This window comes from Lissotriton vulgaris, chromosome 2_2 (genome assembly GCF_964263255.1).
Source record: "Lissotriton vulgaris chromosome 2_2, aLisVul1.2, whole genome shotgun sequence".
In the NCBI taxonomy this organism is placed as follows: Eukaryota; Metazoa; Chordata; class Amphibia; order Caudata; family Salamandridae; genus Lissotriton; species Lissotriton vulgaris.
Window position 1 is genome coordinate 297,123,358 of NC_141688.1, and position 21,162 is coordinate 297,144,519.

General features: G+C 45.9%; 1 protein-coding gene across 1 annotated transcript in view; it reads right to left on the reverse strand.

Moving 5' to 3' along the window:
- Positions 1–21,162, reverse strand: part of LOC147729333 (embryonic protein UVS.2-like) — a 65,849-nt gene that overhangs the window by 43,170 nt on the left and 1,517 nt on the right. Inside the window, exons 2-5 of the mRNA XM_086959826.1 lie at positions 11,862–11,886; positions 8,684–8,749; positions 6,827–6,967; positions 6,607–6,724 (exon numbers count right to left, since the gene is read on the reverse strand). Coding sequence (XP_086815952.1) covers positions 6,607–6,724; positions 6,827–6,967; positions 8,684–8,749; positions 11,862–11,886 — 350 coding nt within the window. The remainder of the gene's footprint in view (positions 1–6,606; positions 6,725–6,826; positions 6,968–8,683; positions 8,750–11,861; positions 11,887–21,162) is intronic.

Below are 21,162 nucleotides of genomic sequence, written 5' to 3' on the forward strand. Positions count from 1 at the left end.
TATGGTGAAGTCGGATTTTACAATCCTGACAATGACACTTTTAGAAAGTGGGAATATTCTTGCCTTAGCCATTTGGGACTGCAGCCTGTCTCTGGTCACATTTTTGGGGTGGGCGACAGCTGAGCTTTGTGTATTCCAGCCAGGCTGGCACACACAATAGGAGCATAGGTGTGACCTGATGGGGCATCCTGACCTGATGGGAGGGAGGAGCTGGGCACAGCCTCATTTACACAGACTAAGGGCTGCATACACCACCTGTTGTGAGTCTGGAGCCAGGGCAGGAAGTAAGGAATGTGCACACTTCAAAGGCATCTCTTTAAAGTCTCCCCTCTTCAAAGGCACTACTGGGTATAAAAACTGGATCTCAGACATCATGACCTCAGTGCACTTTTGGACCTCAAAATACTCTGCCAGGAAGAAGAGCTGCTGTGATGCTGAATGAACTTCCATTTTGCTGGACTGCTACTCTGCTGGACTCCTGCTTTTGCTGTACTGACCTGCTGCCTTCTGCCTTCTTGCTTGGGTGAGAAGGACTGGACCTGCTTCTATGAACTCAGAGTGACTCCAAGCCCTAGTTGCCTGGCCTCTTGATCTGCATCCACAGGCTTCCAGTAACCTTGCATCTACACCTGGACTCTGCCATCTGTGAATTTACCTTGCCAAGTGAACTCTTGGAAGCAGTGCCTCTCCAGTCCTAGACCCGTAGTAGTTGGCCTAATGTGCTTACCTGCAGAACCGATGCATCTTCTCTGCTAAGCGGCACATCCTCTGATGAACCGATGCATCTCCTTGGCTGAACAGCACATACTCGAGCATCAACAAAGCATCGCTGCTGTTGCATGGATTGAGCCTAACGCAGAAGGTCAGTAGTTCCATTTGCATTTCTGGAACTCACGCATCGCTGATGGAGCAATGCTTCTCGCCCAGGCCCTCACATCCTTCATCGACAGAAGCTCGATGACGACATCAGGCTCTGCATTACAGCGTTGCAGCTCATCAGAAATGACACATCTCAGATCCATGTAAAGTTCTGCAACCAGGATTTAAGGTACTTTGTTCAGTGGTTCTAACTTGGTGTTAGTAGCCAGCCACGCTCCACCACAGTTGGCCTGAACATGTGACTTTGTCTTGGTTCAGCGTGACAAGATATCTCTTGCTGGCATTTTGCGCTGTTTGTGGCTATTTTTCTGTAAATCTTTCAAATTCAATATTCTCTAGTGTTCTAAACCTTGTGTGGGATCTTTTAGTGTTGTCTTTTCAATGTGTTTACCGTTTGAATTGTTGTACAAATACTTTACACATCACCTTCACGTGAAGCCTGACTGCTATGTGCCAAGCTACCAGAGGGTGAGCACAGGGTAATTCAGGGATTGCTGGTGCTTTACCCTGCCTAGGATTGTGGTTACTGCTTGACCAGGACACACACCCCAGTCAACCAGAAATGCAATTTCTAACACTTAGCTATTCAGTTGTGGTGGAAAAGAACCAGTGGTACATGCCAGTACTCACCATTGATGTGGTACAGTAAGCACCAACCACTGACACTGTCCTCTAACCATTGACTGCCCCATAAATCTTCTGAATATGTTAACAGTTTATTGAAAACAACTGCAAGAAAAGTATCAGATCCAGACCTCAGTGGCAACCCACAGTACTGTTAAGGATTACTACTACCTACTAGGGAATTACAGTTTCAGTGAGTGAACACATTCAGTGCTGATATTATTTGAGTATCACATGGTTCTCATAGACAGATACATTGAGAGCTCAGTGATGGGTGCCCACCACAACACTAGGGGATGAACAATGCAGGATCCAGCCATCAGAACCTATAGGGAACTAACAAAGCATACAGAATACAGAAACCAACCCACCTAAGCTAATTATACTCCAGTGGAGGCTCAGCATTGAGAACTTAAAATGGTAAGTAGAAATGCATGAAACTTTGGGTCTACCACACAGAGTCCTTAGACCCTTACAGTGCACTTTTACTGAAAGGTCGAAACCATTTGGCATTATTTCAAGCTCATGGAAGGCCCATCCACAACACCTGGAAAGCCTTTCACTGACAGTCCACTGCCCATGAAAAGTATTTTACTTAAATTCTATTGCCTATTGAGGGGCATCTTCTACTGAGACTTTTCAGACATTGCGGGTCATATCTCAGTAATGGATCTATAACTAAGACTCCACGGAGCATGGACTGCCCTTTGATGAGTGCTCGCACCCCATGCAGGACCACCTCCCACTGAGAATCCACAGCTCATTGAATTTAAATCCACAACCTATGAAGTATCTTTCATCCTAAAGAGGGTCATCACAGACTGTCCTGAATCACATTGAGAACACAACCCATTGGGATACCTCAGTGAGAACTCACAGAACATGGAAGGTCCTTCACTGAGGCATCAATAACCATGGAGGATCTCCAAGTAAATGTCCGCATCCCACGGGTGATGTTTAAATGAGAGTTTTCTGACCAAGACAGGTCATTGCACATTTTGGGTGTTGTATCATGTTATGACTTTTTTTATATTGACAAAGAACAATATAGAGCATAGATCAATCAACAAATCAAGATTTACAAAGCACGGCTAATCACCCAATAGGGTATCCAGGCACTTGCTGGTCCCGGAGGCTTATTTGAACAGCCAGGTCTTGAGGGCCATTTGGGAATTCAGAACATGAGATGATGGTGCGGAGGTGTGTGGGAGGCTGTGTCCGGTATTTGCTGTGATGTGGGAGAAGGAGCATCCTCCACTTCTGTTTTGCTAGATGCGGGAGGGATGCACTAGTGAAAAGGAGGTTGAGGGTGATATTCTCGACGGTTGGTGGAAGTTCAGACAACGGTTAATGTAAGTGGGTCCTTGGTTGTATAAAACCTTGTGTGAGTGGGTCAGCAGCTTGAATTGGCAACTCTTCTGTACGAGGAGCTAGTGCAGTTGCCTAAGGTGGGGAGTGATGTTGGTTCGTCGGGGAAGGCTTATGAGTAGTTTGGCAGTGATATCTATGTAGAGGGCATTGCCGTAGTACGGTCGGCTGGTGATGCGGGCTTGTGCAACGGTGCATCCTGTGTGTAGGGGTAGCCACTTGAATATCTTATGTAGCATGCACAGAGTGAGGAAGCAGACATAGGAGACGATGTTGATCTGTTGTTTCAAGGTGAGCTTTTTGTCAATGATGATTCCTAGGATTCTGGCATGGTTGGAGGGAGTGGCTGCAGTTCCTAGGTATGATGGCCACCAGAAGTCCTTCCATGTGTTGCTGCTGTAGCCAAAGATCAGTACTTCTATCTTGTCTGTGTTCAGCTGCAGGCAGATGTTCCTCATCCATGTGGGTGATGTTTGTTATGCATCAGTGGAAGTCGGTTCTGGTGGTGGGTAATTGAGAGGATGAGTTTTGCGTTGTCTGCATAGGAAATTATGTTGAGACTGTGGGATCTGACGATGTTGGCCAGAGGGGTCATGTAGTCATTGAAGAGTATGGAGCCGAGGGATGAGGCCGTGGGTACACCGCAGGTAATCTCCTGGGGTTCAAAGGTGAAAGATGGGGGGTGGATCCTCTAGGTTCTTCCAGTGAGCAAGGAATTGATCCTTATGAGAGTGTCCCCTTGGATGTGGTGAAGCCTTTTGATCAGCGTGTGGTTGGATACAGTGTCAAAGGCTGCTGAGAGGTCGAGGAGGATCAAAGCTGCTGTTTCTCCTTGGTTGAGGAGGGTTCAGATGTCGTTGGTAGCTGAGATCAGAACTGTTTCAGTGCAAAGATTGCTGAGGAACCTGGATTGGGAGGCGCTGAGTAGCTGGTTCTGCTCCAGTCAGGTAATAAGTTGATTTTTGATGATCTTTTCCAATAACTTCGCTGGAAATGGGAGCAGGCAGATAGGCCAGTAGCTGGCGCCAACAGAGAATTTTTTGAGGAGTAGTCTGACTTCAGCATTTTCTCAGGCATCGGGAAATGTTGCCGTGGTAATAGAGGTGTTGAGTGGGGTGGTGAGCTCCTGCCCAATCCTTTGGTTTTCGCGGTTGAAGAGGTGGCGCAGGCATGGGTCTGTGCAAGTTCCCGAGTGGATGGATTTCATCGTGGAGATGTTGTCCTGGGTGGAGAGGATTTTCCAGATGGTCAGTGTGTTGCTTGTGTCAGTTATGGTGGTGTCTTTTCTGTCAAGGAAGTACATAGGTGCAGTTTTGGAGTTTCTGTATTTGGCTGCAATCTTGTCATGGAAGAAGTGTGCAAGGTTGTCTCACAGTTCCTGTGAGGGTGTGGTGTTGTCTTTGCTGGCAGCTGGGTTGGAGAATTCCTTAACAAGGTTGAAATCTTCCTCGTTGTTGTTGGCACTGGTTTCGATTAATCCTGGGCAGAGTTCACGGAGCTACGTAAAGCGCAAAGAAACCTCTGTTGCACTACGCGGAGCACCGCAAGTGGCGAAGTTAGATAGACAAATGCTGTTCGCAATGATTGCACAGTGTGGATGCTTTTCCCCACTGTGCAATCATTGCAAACGGCACCTTGCACAGTGCAAGCTGTCCCTTCTTTCTCTTTTCTGCCACTCGAGTAGATTTTTACCTGAGTGGCAGCTCTCTCAATCCGAACAAGCAGTTTTGCATCGCCAGCGGTCGCGAGTAGACGCGACCAATCGCTATGAGAAACCTGACCACCCCGCGTTGAGAAATCTCATCGGGATGTTTATTTTCCATGATCGTGCTTGCCTACTTGATGTTGACGATCGCGAACAAGGAAAAATCTTGCCGGGATGTTGATTTTGATCACTTGAGCTTTCCAAATTGACGTTCGTGAATGCGAGTGAGGAAAAGAATTATGTTCCGCTGCGCGAAGCGGAGTTTTTTGGAACTCCACATAATGCTTAGTTTAGATGCATGCAACCAAGGACTGCTCAGAGACCAGCTGGCCTTTTTGGAGGATATTCTCTGCATGTTGCTCTTGATGGGGATGATTCTATCTGAGCAATTGATGATCTAGGTGTTGACGCTTTTTACTTCATGTTTGAGTTTAGTGGTAGTAGCAGGGTAGGAGGTGTTGAAGGCGTTTACCCAGCTGCTCTCTCAGATTTGTACCACCTCCAACGGGAGGCATTGGTCATCTTGGAGGTGGAGGTGTGGGGGCTGGGGAGGCTGAAGAGGACGATGGAGTAGTGAGTTCATGTGGGTTCTGTGACATGACTGTATTTGACACAGTTATTGGAGATATAAACTGGGCCCAACTTGTGTCCTGCAGTGTGTGTAGGGTTGTAGTTGATCTGGTGCAATCCAATGCAAAAACATCAGTTGATGGACAGAATGCAGAACAATGTCATACATTCACCCCAGTACAGAGATATGGGCCTAATTCCATTTTTTATTTGCTCACTATGCCATTCTAGTTTGAACCCAGCCATATGCAAATCAGTTTTGACCCTGTGCCCCATGGGAACAGTCCAGCCCAAACTGCCAAGCCAGGTCCTCCCTGGACTGGAAACAAGCATCCTAGGACCGGTTGTTGGGTTTTCAGCCCTCATCAGCCAGGATAGCTTGATTCCAGTGGCATGGAGAATAAAGTTGGCTGACATCATAGTAATGACCGATTCTAGCTCCAAAGGGTTGGGAGCTATTTTGATGCAGAAGTCAGAGGGTTTGTTTAGAAATGCAGTTAAGACCGATAATAAAAAAAATCTGGAATTGTAATAGGGTTGCCAAATGGAGCTCTGTTCTTGGAAGAGAAGAAGCTTCTTCAAGCAGAGAGTTGTCTGGGGAGCTTAAGAGCCGACCCCCAACAAGTAAGGAAGAGACCAGCTTGGATATATGACTGTGTTTAATTGTACTTGGTTATGTGACTATGTTTAGTTTTGTTCTAGTTATGAATTTATATCCTTACTAGTGTTTTTCACTTTGCATTTTCTGTGGTTTCGTTTTGTGGGGTGGTGAATTGTAATTATTTTATTTTTTCATTTGGGTAAATGAGCGAGGTGATGTGGTATCTCAGGGTACAGAAACTTTATGGTTCTGTAACCAAGTGGTGAAGCGCAAGCTGGTGTTCAAGGCATCACCGCTCGAGATTAGATTGTTGGTGAGAGGCTAAGGAAGTGGTTGGATGCTGACAACAGCCCTGTCTGCAGATGGGGCCTCTGTACAAATAGTTACTTCAATAAAGGACTTAAATAAAACCTGGCATGGCGGTCTTTAAAACTTAAACGGTGTTCTATGCTCTCCCCATCCACAGGCACGGTCTGGAGGTAATGAGTATATCTGATGGAGCCATGTCTGGTGTAACGCTGAATGTAGGATCAGTCCTCAGGGTGCCCCTTGTTCTTACCCATCCGTAGGCAGGATCTGGAGGTAACGAGTCTATCTGATGGAGCCCTGTCTGGTGTGACGCTGAATGTAGGATCAGTTCTTAGGGTGCCCTGTGCTCTTCTCTATCCACAGGCAGGGTCTGAAGTAATGAGTCTATCTGATGGAGCTCTATCTGATGTGATGCTTAATCAGTCCTTGGGGCGTCCTGTGCTCTCACCCATCCACAGGCAGGGTCTAGTGGTAATGGTGTATCTGATGGAGCCGTACATGGTGTGATGATGAATGTAGGATCAGTCCTCAGGGTACCCCTTGTTCTTACCCATCCACAGGCCCGATCTGGAGGTAATTTGGTTCTGCCGTGCGCGCCACGAAGCGGATGCAGGTTAATTTTGCAAACTCACTCATTGCATCTTTGAAGGCATCCAAATCTTCGGCACCTGATGGAAAAAAGAGGAAAGGGGGGGGTGACATAAGTTGAAGCAACCTGGAAAGGTATCTATGAAAGACAATGCTGAGCCTTGGTGTAGAAGTGAACTCACTGTAAGTGGGACTGAGGGTGTAGGGCACAGGGACGGTCCCATCGCTGGATTTCGGCCAGAAGCAGCTGTTGCTTGGACATACCCTGGCACTGCGGCCTGGTTCGACAGCAATGTCGCCCTCGTGGACCAGCTGTGAGCTGCCTACAACAGTAAAGCACAGGGACAGTAGTCAGTGTCTGTCATAAAACCGCAAGGACCAATAGCACATGGAAGAGAAGGAAGATGATTTTAGGCCCAAATGTGAATTCAAGAAACACATAAAAAAGTGCAAGAATCACTTGTAATGGAGGAAGATTTCAGGTAAAACATCACACTATGACATGAGCACCTAAATAATAAATGACCCCAGAGACCAAAAAGGTCTGAGCACGCAGGCATTCTTAAAACCCTCAGGGGGGATTTGCTGCTCTCTATAAATCCTTGATTGATCAACAGTGAGTGATTGCAGCTGTTAATGGTTACTGGGAATGGTTTCCAGTGTCTTACATTCCTATTGTGTTGTTGTCTTGTCATATCAGGAGTTATTTATGGCACCACTAAAAGCATTTTACTGGCTTGCCATAATAACATCGAGCATACTAAGACAGAAAAATCTGATTGACAAATGCAGTTGCTATATGCCTTCTAAGCGCTTTGTATCTTGTTTCAGCAAACACCAGCAATGGCAACAAACATGTTGTCAGAGGCAGCCAGTTCACCCTGTCACCACCCTAGATTCTGTGTAATTCTTCATCCACACATTTTTATTAAGTCTTTAAATCTAAACTAGGATTGTACATGTTATTATCTGTATTGCATAAAAGTATGAACCAATGTATAGAATTCTTTGAATAGTCACTAACTGAACTAGATCAACGAGCCGGTTCGATTTGCACAATTTGTACCACACAAATGTAAGCTTGATTTTCATTGATATGATTATTTTGACACAATCCTTCAGAATATATACCATTGAGAGCCAATCATATGCTTTGATTAATAATAGTGGTTCTATGATGATGACATGATGCATATCTGTATGTAGTTACCGGATGTTTCTATGCTATGACTTTGAAATGTTTGGGGAGGGCTTTATTTCCCAGAATGCATTTCATTTTAAGTGGTTTACTCCACTCCTCTGTATGTTTTTAAATGGATGGCATCTGTTCCCAGATATACTACAATTGTAAAATATGATCCAATGATTATGTATTGAGACCAGGTGTAAATGGCTGCTTCAATCTACTCTACAGCTGCAGTGGCAGGCCTGAGACATGTTTAAAACTCTACTTTAGTGGGTACCAGAAGGAGTGATGTTGCCCCGTAGTAGAGTTCAATGTACACACCCAGGGTACACCTAGCATCAGATACTAGGGACTTACAAGTAAATTAAACATGCCAATTAGGTGTAGGCCCGTGTTAGCATGTGTTAGGGAGAGAGTAGAAGCACTTTACCACTGGTCAGCGGGGAAAGAGTGCACAGAGGCCTAAAACCCAACAAGAACGAGTTCACAAAAGGACGGCAGAGGATGGCACAGATCTGTGGTGACCCTTCAGAAAGGGTCGTGTCCAACTGCTTGGTTGTCTTTGGTGATGATTGTGAAAGCACCTTGGCTCAGGCTCACTGCTGACTATCTTGTAACAGAGTGTAGCGCAAAGAGGCCTGACGTTTTCTCTTACTTTGGTTCTGTTTGGTGACGATCTCGAAAATGTCTGGCTGTCCCAGCTTACTATTGTTCAACAGAGTCTAGCGCCCAGAGGCCATGAGGTTTGCCCTGGCCTTGGTTCTATCATGAGCTCTAAGGCGCTTCAGATCAGTGTCACAGCTGAGTATCTTGTAACAAAGTCTAGCGCCCTGAAGCCCAAGTTTTCTATTACCTTGGTTCTCTTTGGTGATGATCTCGAAGATGCCTGGTCTCAGGGGCTGCTCTGGATCTCCGGTATCTGAAAGAGAAGGCACATTAAAGCGTTACATCAGCTGCTCGTGCACAGGAACAGGCGGATTCAGAAATCAATTATAAAAGTTTAGAAATTCACTGGAATCAAATGTGTAACTTTGCTTTCTCTACACAAACTGTCTATTTCTACCAGGGCCTGCACTAGGCATGGGCAGCGTGGGTAATAGACACGTCTACTTGGTTCAAAGGCTATTCACAGGGCCACTGTAATTATGCAGAAGAGGACGTACAAATTGTGCTGCAGAGTTCACTAGATTATGTGGTAAAAACAAGTTATGCGGTGTAATGCAGTACATTTTGTCATAGTATTACTTCATTATTTTCTCATTTTACACTTGGTAACACTGTTGGAGTATGGGCTGCCCCTCATTAGTAGCAGTAAAACACCCAAATATAGTAATAAGAAACAAATAGGTAACCAGTGAACCTTTGAAATGGGCCTTTAATTGCATGGCACCACGTGTTCCTGGGTCTTGGGGCCAGATGTATCAACATTGCATTTTGCGAGTCTCTATTAGAGAATTTTACTGATTCGCAAAATGCAATGTATATAGGTTTCACATTTAAAATAGCGATTCCTATGCATTCCTTATTTGTGGCTCACAAATAGCGAGCCGCCAATAAGAAATGGCTTCCCATTCATTTCTATGGGCCAAGAGGTACTCGCAAATTGCACATGCAATTTTAAGGGTGCAAGGTTTTCAAAACACCCTGGTGCACCCCTGAAATGTGCTTGTCTGCACATGTGGGGGGCATGTATGGCACATGGCACTTTGAAAATGCAAAAAAGTGAATTTTTCTAGGAAGTTGGTGGTTATTTGCGATTCCTTAATGCAAAACTGCGAATTTCAGTTTTTTCCAGAATTGCATTTGAGGGATCGCAATTTGCGATTCCTTAAATGCATTCGCAAAATAGGGAATAGCAAATTTTGTGATTCCCTATTTTGCGGTGGACTTTTGGGATGACATATCCCAAAAGGATTTTTCCAGTTCGCAAACGGGCCAATACTGGGAATCGGCCCGTTTGCGAATAGGAAAAAGTCTTGATACATCTGGCCCTTGGTAACTTTTGAACTGGTTGAGCAAGAAACAGTTTTTGGGTTAAAATCTGTAGAATATTTAGCAGATGTTGGATTATGTGGCAAATGCGGCAAATCCATAATTATTGGTAAAACAGCATGGCCACACAATTGCATAGTTTCAGTGGCCCTGGCTATACATTTACCACTGTATTGCATTTAGGTGAATATACCATGTGACTGCGCACTTCTCTCCCAGGTAATATTAAGGGCCTGGTTATGACTTTGGCAGTATTCCCTTGAAACAGCACACCAGCGCTCTGCGGTAGGACTGCCAAAGCCGTCCTCACACCGCCTGCCGCATTACAACTGTAATCCTGGGCAGGCGCATGTGCTGCAGCAGCCCCACTGCTGTGCCTTTCTACGGCTCATAGGAGAACCTTTGAAAGGCACCGCTGTGGGACCACGCAATACATTCCTGCACGGGCAGGAATGCACCATGTTATGCATTCCTTCCTATGCAGGAACTGGGGGTGCAAAAATACCGGGGGGCACATCATGTGCCTCCCTGCATGCACACCCATGCACAGAGGCACAAGGGGCCAGTTAGGGCCACCTCTGTTGTCTCACCACCACCCTCAGCACAATGTAAAGGTTGGTGGTGAGGCTTCTATTAATATGCTTGGCGTGCTGCAGCCGCACCACCAGCATATTGCAGCTGCTAAACGCTGCACAACCGCTGCGGGATCATGGATCAGTTGTATGGCAGTCCAACCACCAGAGTCGTAATACAGCGTGCAGACCGCCACTGTGACTAACCGTAGTTGTAATCAAGCCCTTAGACCATGTTTTAATCCTACACTTTTAAGCAGTTTTTCAATCGAATCAAAATACTCCCAATCTTGCCAAAAATTGAGTACAGCAATAAGTTCAGAAAAGTGATTGCCCAAGAGCACACAGTTTGTCCAAGTGGGAGGCCGATGCAAAAAATAAAATGATATGAACAAGACGTTATTATCATTTTATTTGTGATGCGGTTATCTGAGCTAGGTCAGGGCGGGATGAGCTCACTAGAGAAGAGGGAGGAGTGGTTTGCACTCCCTAAGTGCGCATGACTGCTGGGCCGGCCCTCTTGGTCTGGCCAAACTGTCATGTGCACGTAGCATGTTTGCACTGGGCTGTGTTGCACAGCTTGGTGGAGAACATGCCCAGGCTCCCAGGCAGAGCATGAGCAGCCAAACAGGCCACTCTGACCAATCACAAAGCTGCTCATGCAGAGTCGTGATTGGCTGGGAGAGTCCGGGAGCCTGAGTGCTTCTGGTGCGGAGAGAAGAGGGCGGAGGATAGTCGTGCGGCGGCAGCAGGGGAGGTAGGTTTATTTTACTTATTTTTTCATCCCAACACCCCGTATCGAGGCAGCTGCCACTGCACTTCCTATGATGTCATTTTCTGTGATTGCACGCTGTATGCAAATTAGGGGGGCCTCACACATTTCCTTTCTGCCCTTGGCCCCAAAAGTCCTAGAACCGGCCCTGATTTCTCAAATATGTCGATGCATATTGTCTGGGAGGGGGTAAAATGCGTAGAGCCCTGGGACATATGTGGCAAACAAGGATAAATGTGCAGCCCCATCTTCCTTATGGGACGGATGACTTAAAATGCGTGACTCTCTAAATCCTTTCCCAAATACCGGTTGCAAATACACATTGGAGAGGCTCGATCAATAAACCGCTCCAGTTCTGTCACCCAGCCGATGGTGCTTGGGGTTTGCTTCTCTGTCGACCTTTCTCTCATTCTCGCTTTCCTTTCTTGGCGTCTTCCTTTTGCGCATGCAGTCAGTGGTGTGAATGCTCCTCCTTTCATCCTCACACCTCGTGACTCATAGCAGCATTATATTCATGCATGAGGCGCACAGGCACATCATACTCTCTATCCCTTTGCAAACACACAAAAAGCGATTTAAACGGATTCAGTAGATAGTACACGATGCAGCCGCCAGCCATTACCGGAGTATAGCGCTTCGTTACGTACAGGAGCTATGCTCTAGTTAAAAAATATCCGGATTTAAAAAGTACTTACTGTTTTTCTCCAGTCCACCGACATTCTGCAAAAGAGAAAGAAAAACTGCATTTTATTCACTTACTGTAAGTATGACGATTTTAGAACTTTAGGGAATCCTAAAGCCATGTTTTGAAAGATGACACAAGATGTTGGTTGGGCTGTATGTCAAAATATCGAAACAACAAACCTCGACCTGCAACGGTGTGGGCTGCAGGACATCCCCTTGCACAGTATCATCGAGGTAAGAGTATATTGGGGAGTGGAGATTTCCTGTTCCGATGCCCCCTCGCTGACTTTCCTTGTTGATACTGTGCAGATGATATCTTGCTGTCAGTATTGCTGCGGATCGATATTCAAGTGCCCATACTGTGGTAAACACTGTGGCTCCTGGCCTGGTTTGGGCCCTTGTTTCAAGCACTCAGGGTTGCACAGGTGTCAAGGGTGAAGTCTGTGGTTCCTGCACCTATTTGGATACTGACAACTGCTGAAGAAACGTTTCGGAGAAAGTGTCACAAGAACAGATGGCCTTCAGCAGCACAGAGGCTCCGAAGATGAACAGAGTTCTGTATAATGTAACAGAAGACTCTATGGAGCGGTCCCTGAGGTACCTCTATAGAACCAACTGATGGTCGCACTAATCCTGATGTGGGTGCAAACTCCACTTTGTGCATAAAAAGTAATTACAACTCGTCTGATAATTCCATACCCGCAGGAGTTTTGGAAAGGTAGATTTATTGACAGTAAAAAAGAGGCAGAAATCATAGAGGCACACTCCACAAAATCTGTATGAAAGTTCAAACGCATTTACATCTTACACAAGTGATTTAGGCCTTCCCCCCCATACCAAATGTACAAAACTGAGCAAAACGTCCGATAGCCATACACAGTGTAAACACCTTTCCAAATACCATCCCACCCAATGTCACTGCTTACAATGAGCTCAGTGTGATCCAGGAATCACATGGGCCAATCAGAGACGTGTGCATCTCGGGGGGATGCAGGCTCAGAATGAGGGCCTCGACCCTGGAAAGTGTCCTGGGAGGTTCACTACAACCCCCCCCCCCCCACCCCTTCCCACATTCTCTCTCCTTGTAGGATTTGTTAACTAAGCCCCGGTGGAAATCATACTTTCAACGTCACTTCAAGCTTGATTGACATGTACCACCTGTCCAGGTGAGCTGACCTCTTTTCGCCGTTCGATCCCAGTGGTGCCCCCGACCAACTGACCGATGCCGCACAAATGCTCATGGAAGACTCTCCTGTTCCTCAGACGTGCCTATAAGATTCCTCTTGGAGTCTAGACACATTGTGCAGGTAACAAAGGTGCAGCCCCACGGGGGGTGCAGGAGGTGTGAAGGCCTCGCGTGTGTAATACTGTTACTGGTTCACCCTCCTGTGCAGATGCGCTCTCTGGGAAGCGCACCTAAGAAGCACTATATATATATATATATATGGGGCTACATAATATTGTCACTTATATACCCTTCTTTGCTCTCTATCAAGCATACCCGAGTGTCGTTACATGTGCACTGGGTAGTGTAATACTGTTACTTCACAGGTGTGCTCTCTGTGAAGAAGACTTTAGAGGCATTACATGTGCACAGGGCTGTGTAATATAGTCACTCAGATACTCTCCTGTACAGGTGTACTTACAGTGGAGCACACCTGAGAAATGTTACATGTACACTAGGCTATGAGACACCGTCTCTCATATACTCTCCTGTACAGGTGCAGTGCAGACCTATACATTATAGTTATTGGGGTTCTTGGCTCTGCAGATGCCCTCACAGCCAGGTGTGGTACATTAAAGAGGCTTTATGTGTACATAGGTCTAGCTAACACTATTACTGCCCCTCTCACCTACACATGTGTGCTTACAGGGATGCACACCTGAGAGTTTACACCTGCACAAAATCATGAATAACACTAATACTGCAGCTCTCACCTGCACAGGTGTACTTACAGTGATGTATACCTGACAAGTCTACAACAACATAGAACCATATATAACACGGTTACTGCGGCTCTCACCTGCAGAGGTGTACTTACAGTGATGCTCCCCTGAGAAGCTACGCAAACACAGAACCTTATATTACACTGTTACTGCCGCTCTCACCTACACAGGTGTGCTTACAGGGATGCTCCCCTGAGAGTTTGCACCTGCACAAAACCATAAATAACACTAATACTGCAGCTCTCACCTGCACAGGTGTACTTACAGTGATGCTCCCCTGAGAAGCTACGCAAACACAGAACCTTATATTACACTGTTACTGCAGCTCTCACCTGCACAGGTGTGCTTACAGGGATGCTCCCCTGAGAGTTTGCACCTGCACAAAACCATAAATAACACTAATACTGCAGCTCTCACCTGCACAGGTGTACTTACAGTGATGCTCCCCTGAGAAGCTACGCAAACACAGAACCTTATATTACACTGTTACTGCAGCTCTCACCTGCACAGGTGTGCTTACAGGGATGCTCCCCTGAGAGTTTGCACCTGCACAAAACCATAAATAACACTAATACTGCAGCTCTCACCTGCACAGGTGTACTTACAGTGATGCTCCCCTGAGAAGCTACGCAAACACAGAACTTTATATAACACTGTTACTGCAGCTCTCACCTGCACCTGCACTCAGCTCTATGTACCATTGTTACTGCGGCTCTCACCTGCACAGGTGTACTTACAGTGATGCACACCTGACAGTGTACACCTACACAAAACCATATCTAACACTGTTGCTACGGCTCTCATCTGCACAGGAGTACACACCTTAGGGTCTGCAGCTACACAGAACCATATATTTAACATGGTTACTGAAGCTGTCACCTGTACAGGTGCACTTACAGAGATGCCCTCCTGAGAGTCTACACCTACACAGAACTATATATAACACTGTTACATTACAACCTCCATCCAGAGACACTGAGACTACCGGGAACTATCCTCACAGCAGTTCTGGATATTAAATCAACACTATGATCCACACAGGCCACAAATGAGTCTGAACATTACCCGGGGACCCCCCCACCACCCCCCCCCCAACGAGACCTTAACTCACTGATAGGGACGTTGTGTAAAAGAGGAGAATTTGTAATAACCAATGTATGGAGTTTCTTCAATAGCATCCGAATGTGTGGGTTTGACAGGTGGGCGGAAGTTGCGGGAGCGATATACACAAGGACAAATCTGTATTTGCCAAAATGACCTTAATGAATCAGACACAGACCTCCAATATGATACTGTTGACTTGGATTGTCAAAGGTTTAGCAGGCTACACTAAGCAAATGTTATTGAGTCTATCAATATCTGTGGAGACCAAAAATTACTATAGCATTGCTACAAGAAACACACCTCACATCCCAGACGCTGGAATCGACGCGTAAGCACTGGAGAGGAATCCTAATAGCCTGATAGGAACTACTTACTCTGGCTATGCATTGAGCATTGATATGGGTTGCAGCTAGCACACTGCAAGAAATTTCACACACTCGCGTTGACCCAGACGGCCGATATGCTACACTGGAGGGTCGACTCTATGGACTCCCGTTGTCAGTGATTTCACTTTATGCACCTAACTCGGGCCAATCGGCCTACCGACAATCTCTGACACCAGCCTTACTACACAATCCATTAGCCCCGACGTATTGAGGGGGGAGACTTTAACTGTGCTCCTGACTTGTCAAACAACGGCTCATCTCCACTACTGTAGGGGGCCCACTCGATTAAACTCACCCAACATCTATGGGCATGGGCAGATAACCCTAATGTACAAGAAGCATGTATTAGCCTTCATCCTACCCTCTGGGAATATTCATGCTACTCTCAACTACACAACTGCGACACCAGAATAGACCTCATATACTGCACGCAGGAAGCGATTGCCAAAGTACCCCAAGCAGAATACCTTGGCCGCACTCTATCAGACCACGGCCCCCTACAACTACAACTGAGACAGCAAAGTAGTAAACCTCGTATGCCTATGTGGCACATACCACTGGAGGCGCTTTGAGACACCCCACTTTGCTCTTCCATGTCAGACACAATTAAAACTTATTTTCACAACAACGAAGACACTGCATCTGGGGCCAGAATAGAATGGGATGCATTCAAATTAGTAATAAGAGGAAATATGATTAAGGCAGTGTTTGGAACCCGAGTGACCCTCTGTAAAGCATTAACTACCCTGGAATTGGACATCCGAGAATGCAAGCGAGCATTGCCTATTGACTCGACATCGGCGACCACCTTAGCACAGACTAGATTGAAACACACAACACTACTACAACTAGGAGGTCTAGACTACAGAGAATATCAAGCTAGGAAGCACATGAAGGGGGATAAAGGAGACTACCTATTGGCATGGCTACTCAAAACCAAATCACCTAGGACTCCAATCACAGCCATAAATAATAAGGAGGGAAACTTAGACAACACTCAAGATGTCATTAATGAAGCCTTCTACTCTTATTATAGCTTGCTATTCAAAGCCCCCCTGCGAACGACCCAATAGAAACACAGTTATTCTTAGAGAATGTAAATATCCCTTGCATTCCCCTAGCATACTACTCACCGATCTTGGAAAACCCAAATTGTAGCCATCTGGCAGATGGCGAACAGCTAGACCCCAGGAGCAGATGGTTTTCCAATAGACATCTACATAGCCTTCCCCACACAATTAGCTCCCTGATTGCTCTGAATATATACTGACTCCTATGAGACGGGTGTACTACCCTCCTCACTTCGTGAAGCCCTTGTGGTGGTGCTACACAACCAGGGAGAGACCCACTGTTGGATCCTACTACCCACACCCACCCCCTTTCCCTTTTGTATTCTGATTACAAGATATGAGGCAACATTTTGGCCAATCGTCTAATGGCAGAAACCCAATTGCTGGTACATGGTTACCAGAATGGTTTCATTCCTGGCAGAAATACTTTTCTCGACCTACGCAGACTTCTCTTGCTCCTTAACTCAGCGGGCACTGCAGGTGTCCCATGCTGGATAGCCTTACAACATATTGACAAGGCATTTGGCGCCAGAAGTAGGACAGCAAATACTGGTCGGTAACGGCCAATTTTGGCCGTTACCGACCGGTATTTGCTATTTGACATGTAGGGGGCCTTATAGTTACAGAATCGGTATATTTACCGATTCGGTAAATTTACCGATCCTGTAAAATACCGAATTAGTAAATTTACCGAATCGGTAAATACAGATGTAGGTGGCACTTTAAACAGTGCCGCAGGCCCTTACCGATTCGTTATTTACCACCAAATACTATTTGGTGGTAAATAACGACTACCTGTGTGCATGCACATCTGTGCATGTACACCTGTGCCATGTGGTACACAGACATGCCCTAAGGGCATGTATGTGTGCCAATTGCTGATACATGGTTACCAGAATGGTTTAATTCCTGGCAGAAATACTTTTCTCGACCTACGCAGACTTTTCTTGCTCCTTAACTCAGCGGGCACTGCAGGTGTCCCATGCTGGATAGCCTTACAACATATTGACAAGGCATTTGGGGCCAGAAGTAGGACAGCAAATACTGGTCGGTAACGGCCAATTTTGGCCGTTACCGACCGGTATTTGCTATTTGACATGTAGGGGGCCTTATAGTTACAGAATCGGTATATTTACCGATTCGGTAAATTTACCGATCCTGTAAAATACCGAATTAGTAAATTTACCGAATCGGTAAATACAGATGTAGGTGGCACTTTAAACAGTGCCGCAGGCCCTTACCGATTCGTTATTTACCACCAAATACTATTTGGTGGTAAATAACGACTACCTGTGTGCATGCACATCTGTGCATGTACACCTGTGCCATGTGGTACACAGACATGCCCTAAGGGCATGTATGTGTGCCAATTGCTGATACATGGTTACCAGAATGGTTTAATTCCTGGCAGAAATACTTTTCTCGACCTACGCAGACTTTTCTTGCTCCTTAACTCAGCGGGCACTGCAGGTGTCCCATGCTGGATAGCCTTACAACATATTGACAAGGCATTTGGGGCCAGAAGTAGGACAGCAAATACTGGTCGGTAACGGCCAATTTTGGCCGTTACCGACCGGTATTTGCTATTTGACATGTAGGGGGCCTTATAGTTACAGAATCGGTATATTTACCGATTCGGTAAATTTACCGATCCTGTAAAATACCGAATTAGTAAATTTACCGAATCGGTAAATACAGATGTAGGTGGCACTTTAAACAGTGCCGCAGGCCCTTACCGATTCGTTATTTACCACCAAATACTATTTGGTGGTAAATAACGACTACCTGTGTGCATGCACATCTGTGCATGTACACCTGTGCCATGTGGTACACAGACATGCCCTAAGGGCATGTATGTGTGCCAATTGCTGATACATGGTTACCAGAATGGTTTAATTCCTGGCAGAAATACTTTTCTCGACCTACGCAGACTTTTCTTGCTCCTTAACTCAGCGGGCACTGCAGGTGTCCCATGCTGGATAGCCTTACAACATATTGACAAGGCATTTGGGGCCAGAAGTAGGACAGCAAATACTGGTCGGTAACGGCCAATTTTGGCCGTTACCGACCGGTATTTGCTATTTGACATGTAGGGGGCCTTATAGTTACAGAATCGGTATATTTACCGATTCGGTAAATTTACCGATCCTGTAAAATACCGAATTAGTAAATTTACCGAATCGGTAAATACAGATGTAGGTGGCACTTTAAACAGTGCCGCAGGCCCTTACCGATTCGTTATTTACCACCAAATACTATTTGGTGGTAAATAACGACTACCTGTGTGCATGCACATCTGTGCATGTACACCTGTGCCATGTGGTACACAGACATGCCCTAAGGGCATGTATGTGTGCCAATTGCTGATACATGGTTACCAGAATGGTTTAATTCCTGGCAGAAATACTTTTCTCGACCTACGCAGACTTTTCTTGCTCCTTAACTCAGCGGGCACTGCAGGTGTCCCATACTGGATAGCCTTACAACATATTGACAAGGCATTTGACGCCAGATGTAGGACAGCAAAAAACGGTCGGTAACGACCGATTTCGGCCGTTACCGACCGATATTTGCTATTTGCTATTTGACATGTAGGGGACCTTATAGGTACAGAATCGATATATTTACTGATTCAGTAAATTTACTGATCCTGTAAAATACGGAATCGGTAAATTTACCGAATCGGTAAATACAGATGTAGGTGGCACTTTAAACAGTGCCGCAGGCCCTTACCGATTCGTTATTTACCACCAAATACTATTTGGTGGTAAATAACGAATACCTGTGTACATGCACATCTGTGCATGTACACCTGTGCCATGTGGCACACAGACATGCCCTAAGGGCATGTATGTGTGTCACATGGCACACAAGCCTGAATCAGGGGTGCAACAGAGTGTCAAAGTGACACCCTGTCCCCCTTGCAAAATCGGTAATTTTACAGAATCGGTATTTACCGATTCAGTAATTGACATTAATTCCTATGGGCCTCAAGGCCCATAGAAATCAATGGCAATTACCGAATCGGTAAATACCGATTCGGTAATTACCGAATCATACAGATTCGGTAAAAATTACTGATTTTTTACCTATATCAGATTTACCGAATCTAGAATACCGAATCGGTAAAATTCGGTATTCTAGAGTCGGTAAATCAGATTTACTTACATCGGGCCCCTAATACCTTAGGCTGACAATACTTGCAAGTAGCGCTCACTGGATATGTAATAGGACCGCATTTCCTGAAATGGATCAGATTGCTATATAACTCGCCCACAGCACGAGTCAAAAATGGGCACAGCAATCTCGGAGCCATTTGATGTAGGGCACAGCACCCGGCAAGGCTATCACCGATCCTCTTCGCGCTGGCATTCGCACTATGTATACATGCCGCGGACTGGGGTATTAGGGCATACAACCAATGGCAAGAATTCTACCTATATGCGTATGATGCACTAATATATTTTCGTGGTGATCCAGCAGTGGCCAACGAGTTCATGCAGCTGCTGGAAAGGTTTGGGCAGGTATCAGGTCTGAGGGTTACCTGGGACAAATCACTACTATATCCTATGACACCTCTAAGTCTGGAGCAACAAAGGCAGCTACCTCAGACTCCACTCCCCTGGTCCTGCAACACTTTTAAATACCTAGGAGTTCAAATATATCATGAGTCTGTGGATCTGCTGTAAGGCATCATAGGCAGAGTACTTACTAACACTCGGTCCTCCCCAAAGTTCTGGAAAGAACTTTTGGTCCCTCCCTTGGAGCGCATAACAATATCCACAATTCTACCTGTGCACAGATTGTTACCTCAACTACCTCAATGTTGACATTACTGGTATGGGGCAAAAATAGGGCCAGAGTTTCTCTTACAAACCTTTATGCACTATTGATTGAAGGAGGATTAGGTGCCAATATTTTGCGGCTGCCCGATTGCAATGGCCATTGCGGTGGTTGGCGGGCTACCCTGACAGCACTAGGGCACTGGGCGACAGGATTACACAAACACAGGGTATTAGACTAGTTGATGGGCTCAGAGACCCCATCCCAAAAAGAGAAACAGCGAATACACTCATGAACACAGCTGGCTATTGTTGTGCTCACTACATGCAGAAGAGACAGAATGTATCACCAGATGCCCCAGACCCACCCCTTTGGGCACTACCTGGACAAATGAGAATGGCGTGCCGACCAGAGGGGGCGGACTGGGAAGGAGCAGGTATAACCACACTGGGCGACCGGCTCACTGACACCGTTCTTAGTATGTTTGAGGAGCTGGTAGATGATTATGGGGTACCTCCTGGTTCCTTTCTATTATAAGCCTCCCTCACACGACAACTACATAAGACGTGGGACAGAAAACATAAGAACCAGAGACATCTAAATTGCTCAAACCATTACCCACCCATGGCTCTGGTAGCCGGGCCATCACAATGTCCTACCTTTATATAAGACCAGGCACTGCAATCCCGTTAACCTCGCTCCACATCTACTGGAACACAGCACTTTCAGTAACATTGATATAGAAACAAAGGGAACAGTGCCTGGCAGTACCTAAAATAATCTCAACAAACGCAAGACTACAGTACACTCAATTTAATTACCTACGTCACACGTATCTCACCCCGCAGAATAGCACGGATGTACCTGACATCCACAGATCTGTGTCCCAGTTGCCCCAGTGAAGGAGCCACCTTCATGCACATGGTATGGGACTGTCCAGGATTCGTAGGATACTGGAAGAGGATAGCGGATTCACTCACAGGGGATGGGGTAAAAGGATAGCTTTAGATGGCAGGTATTTT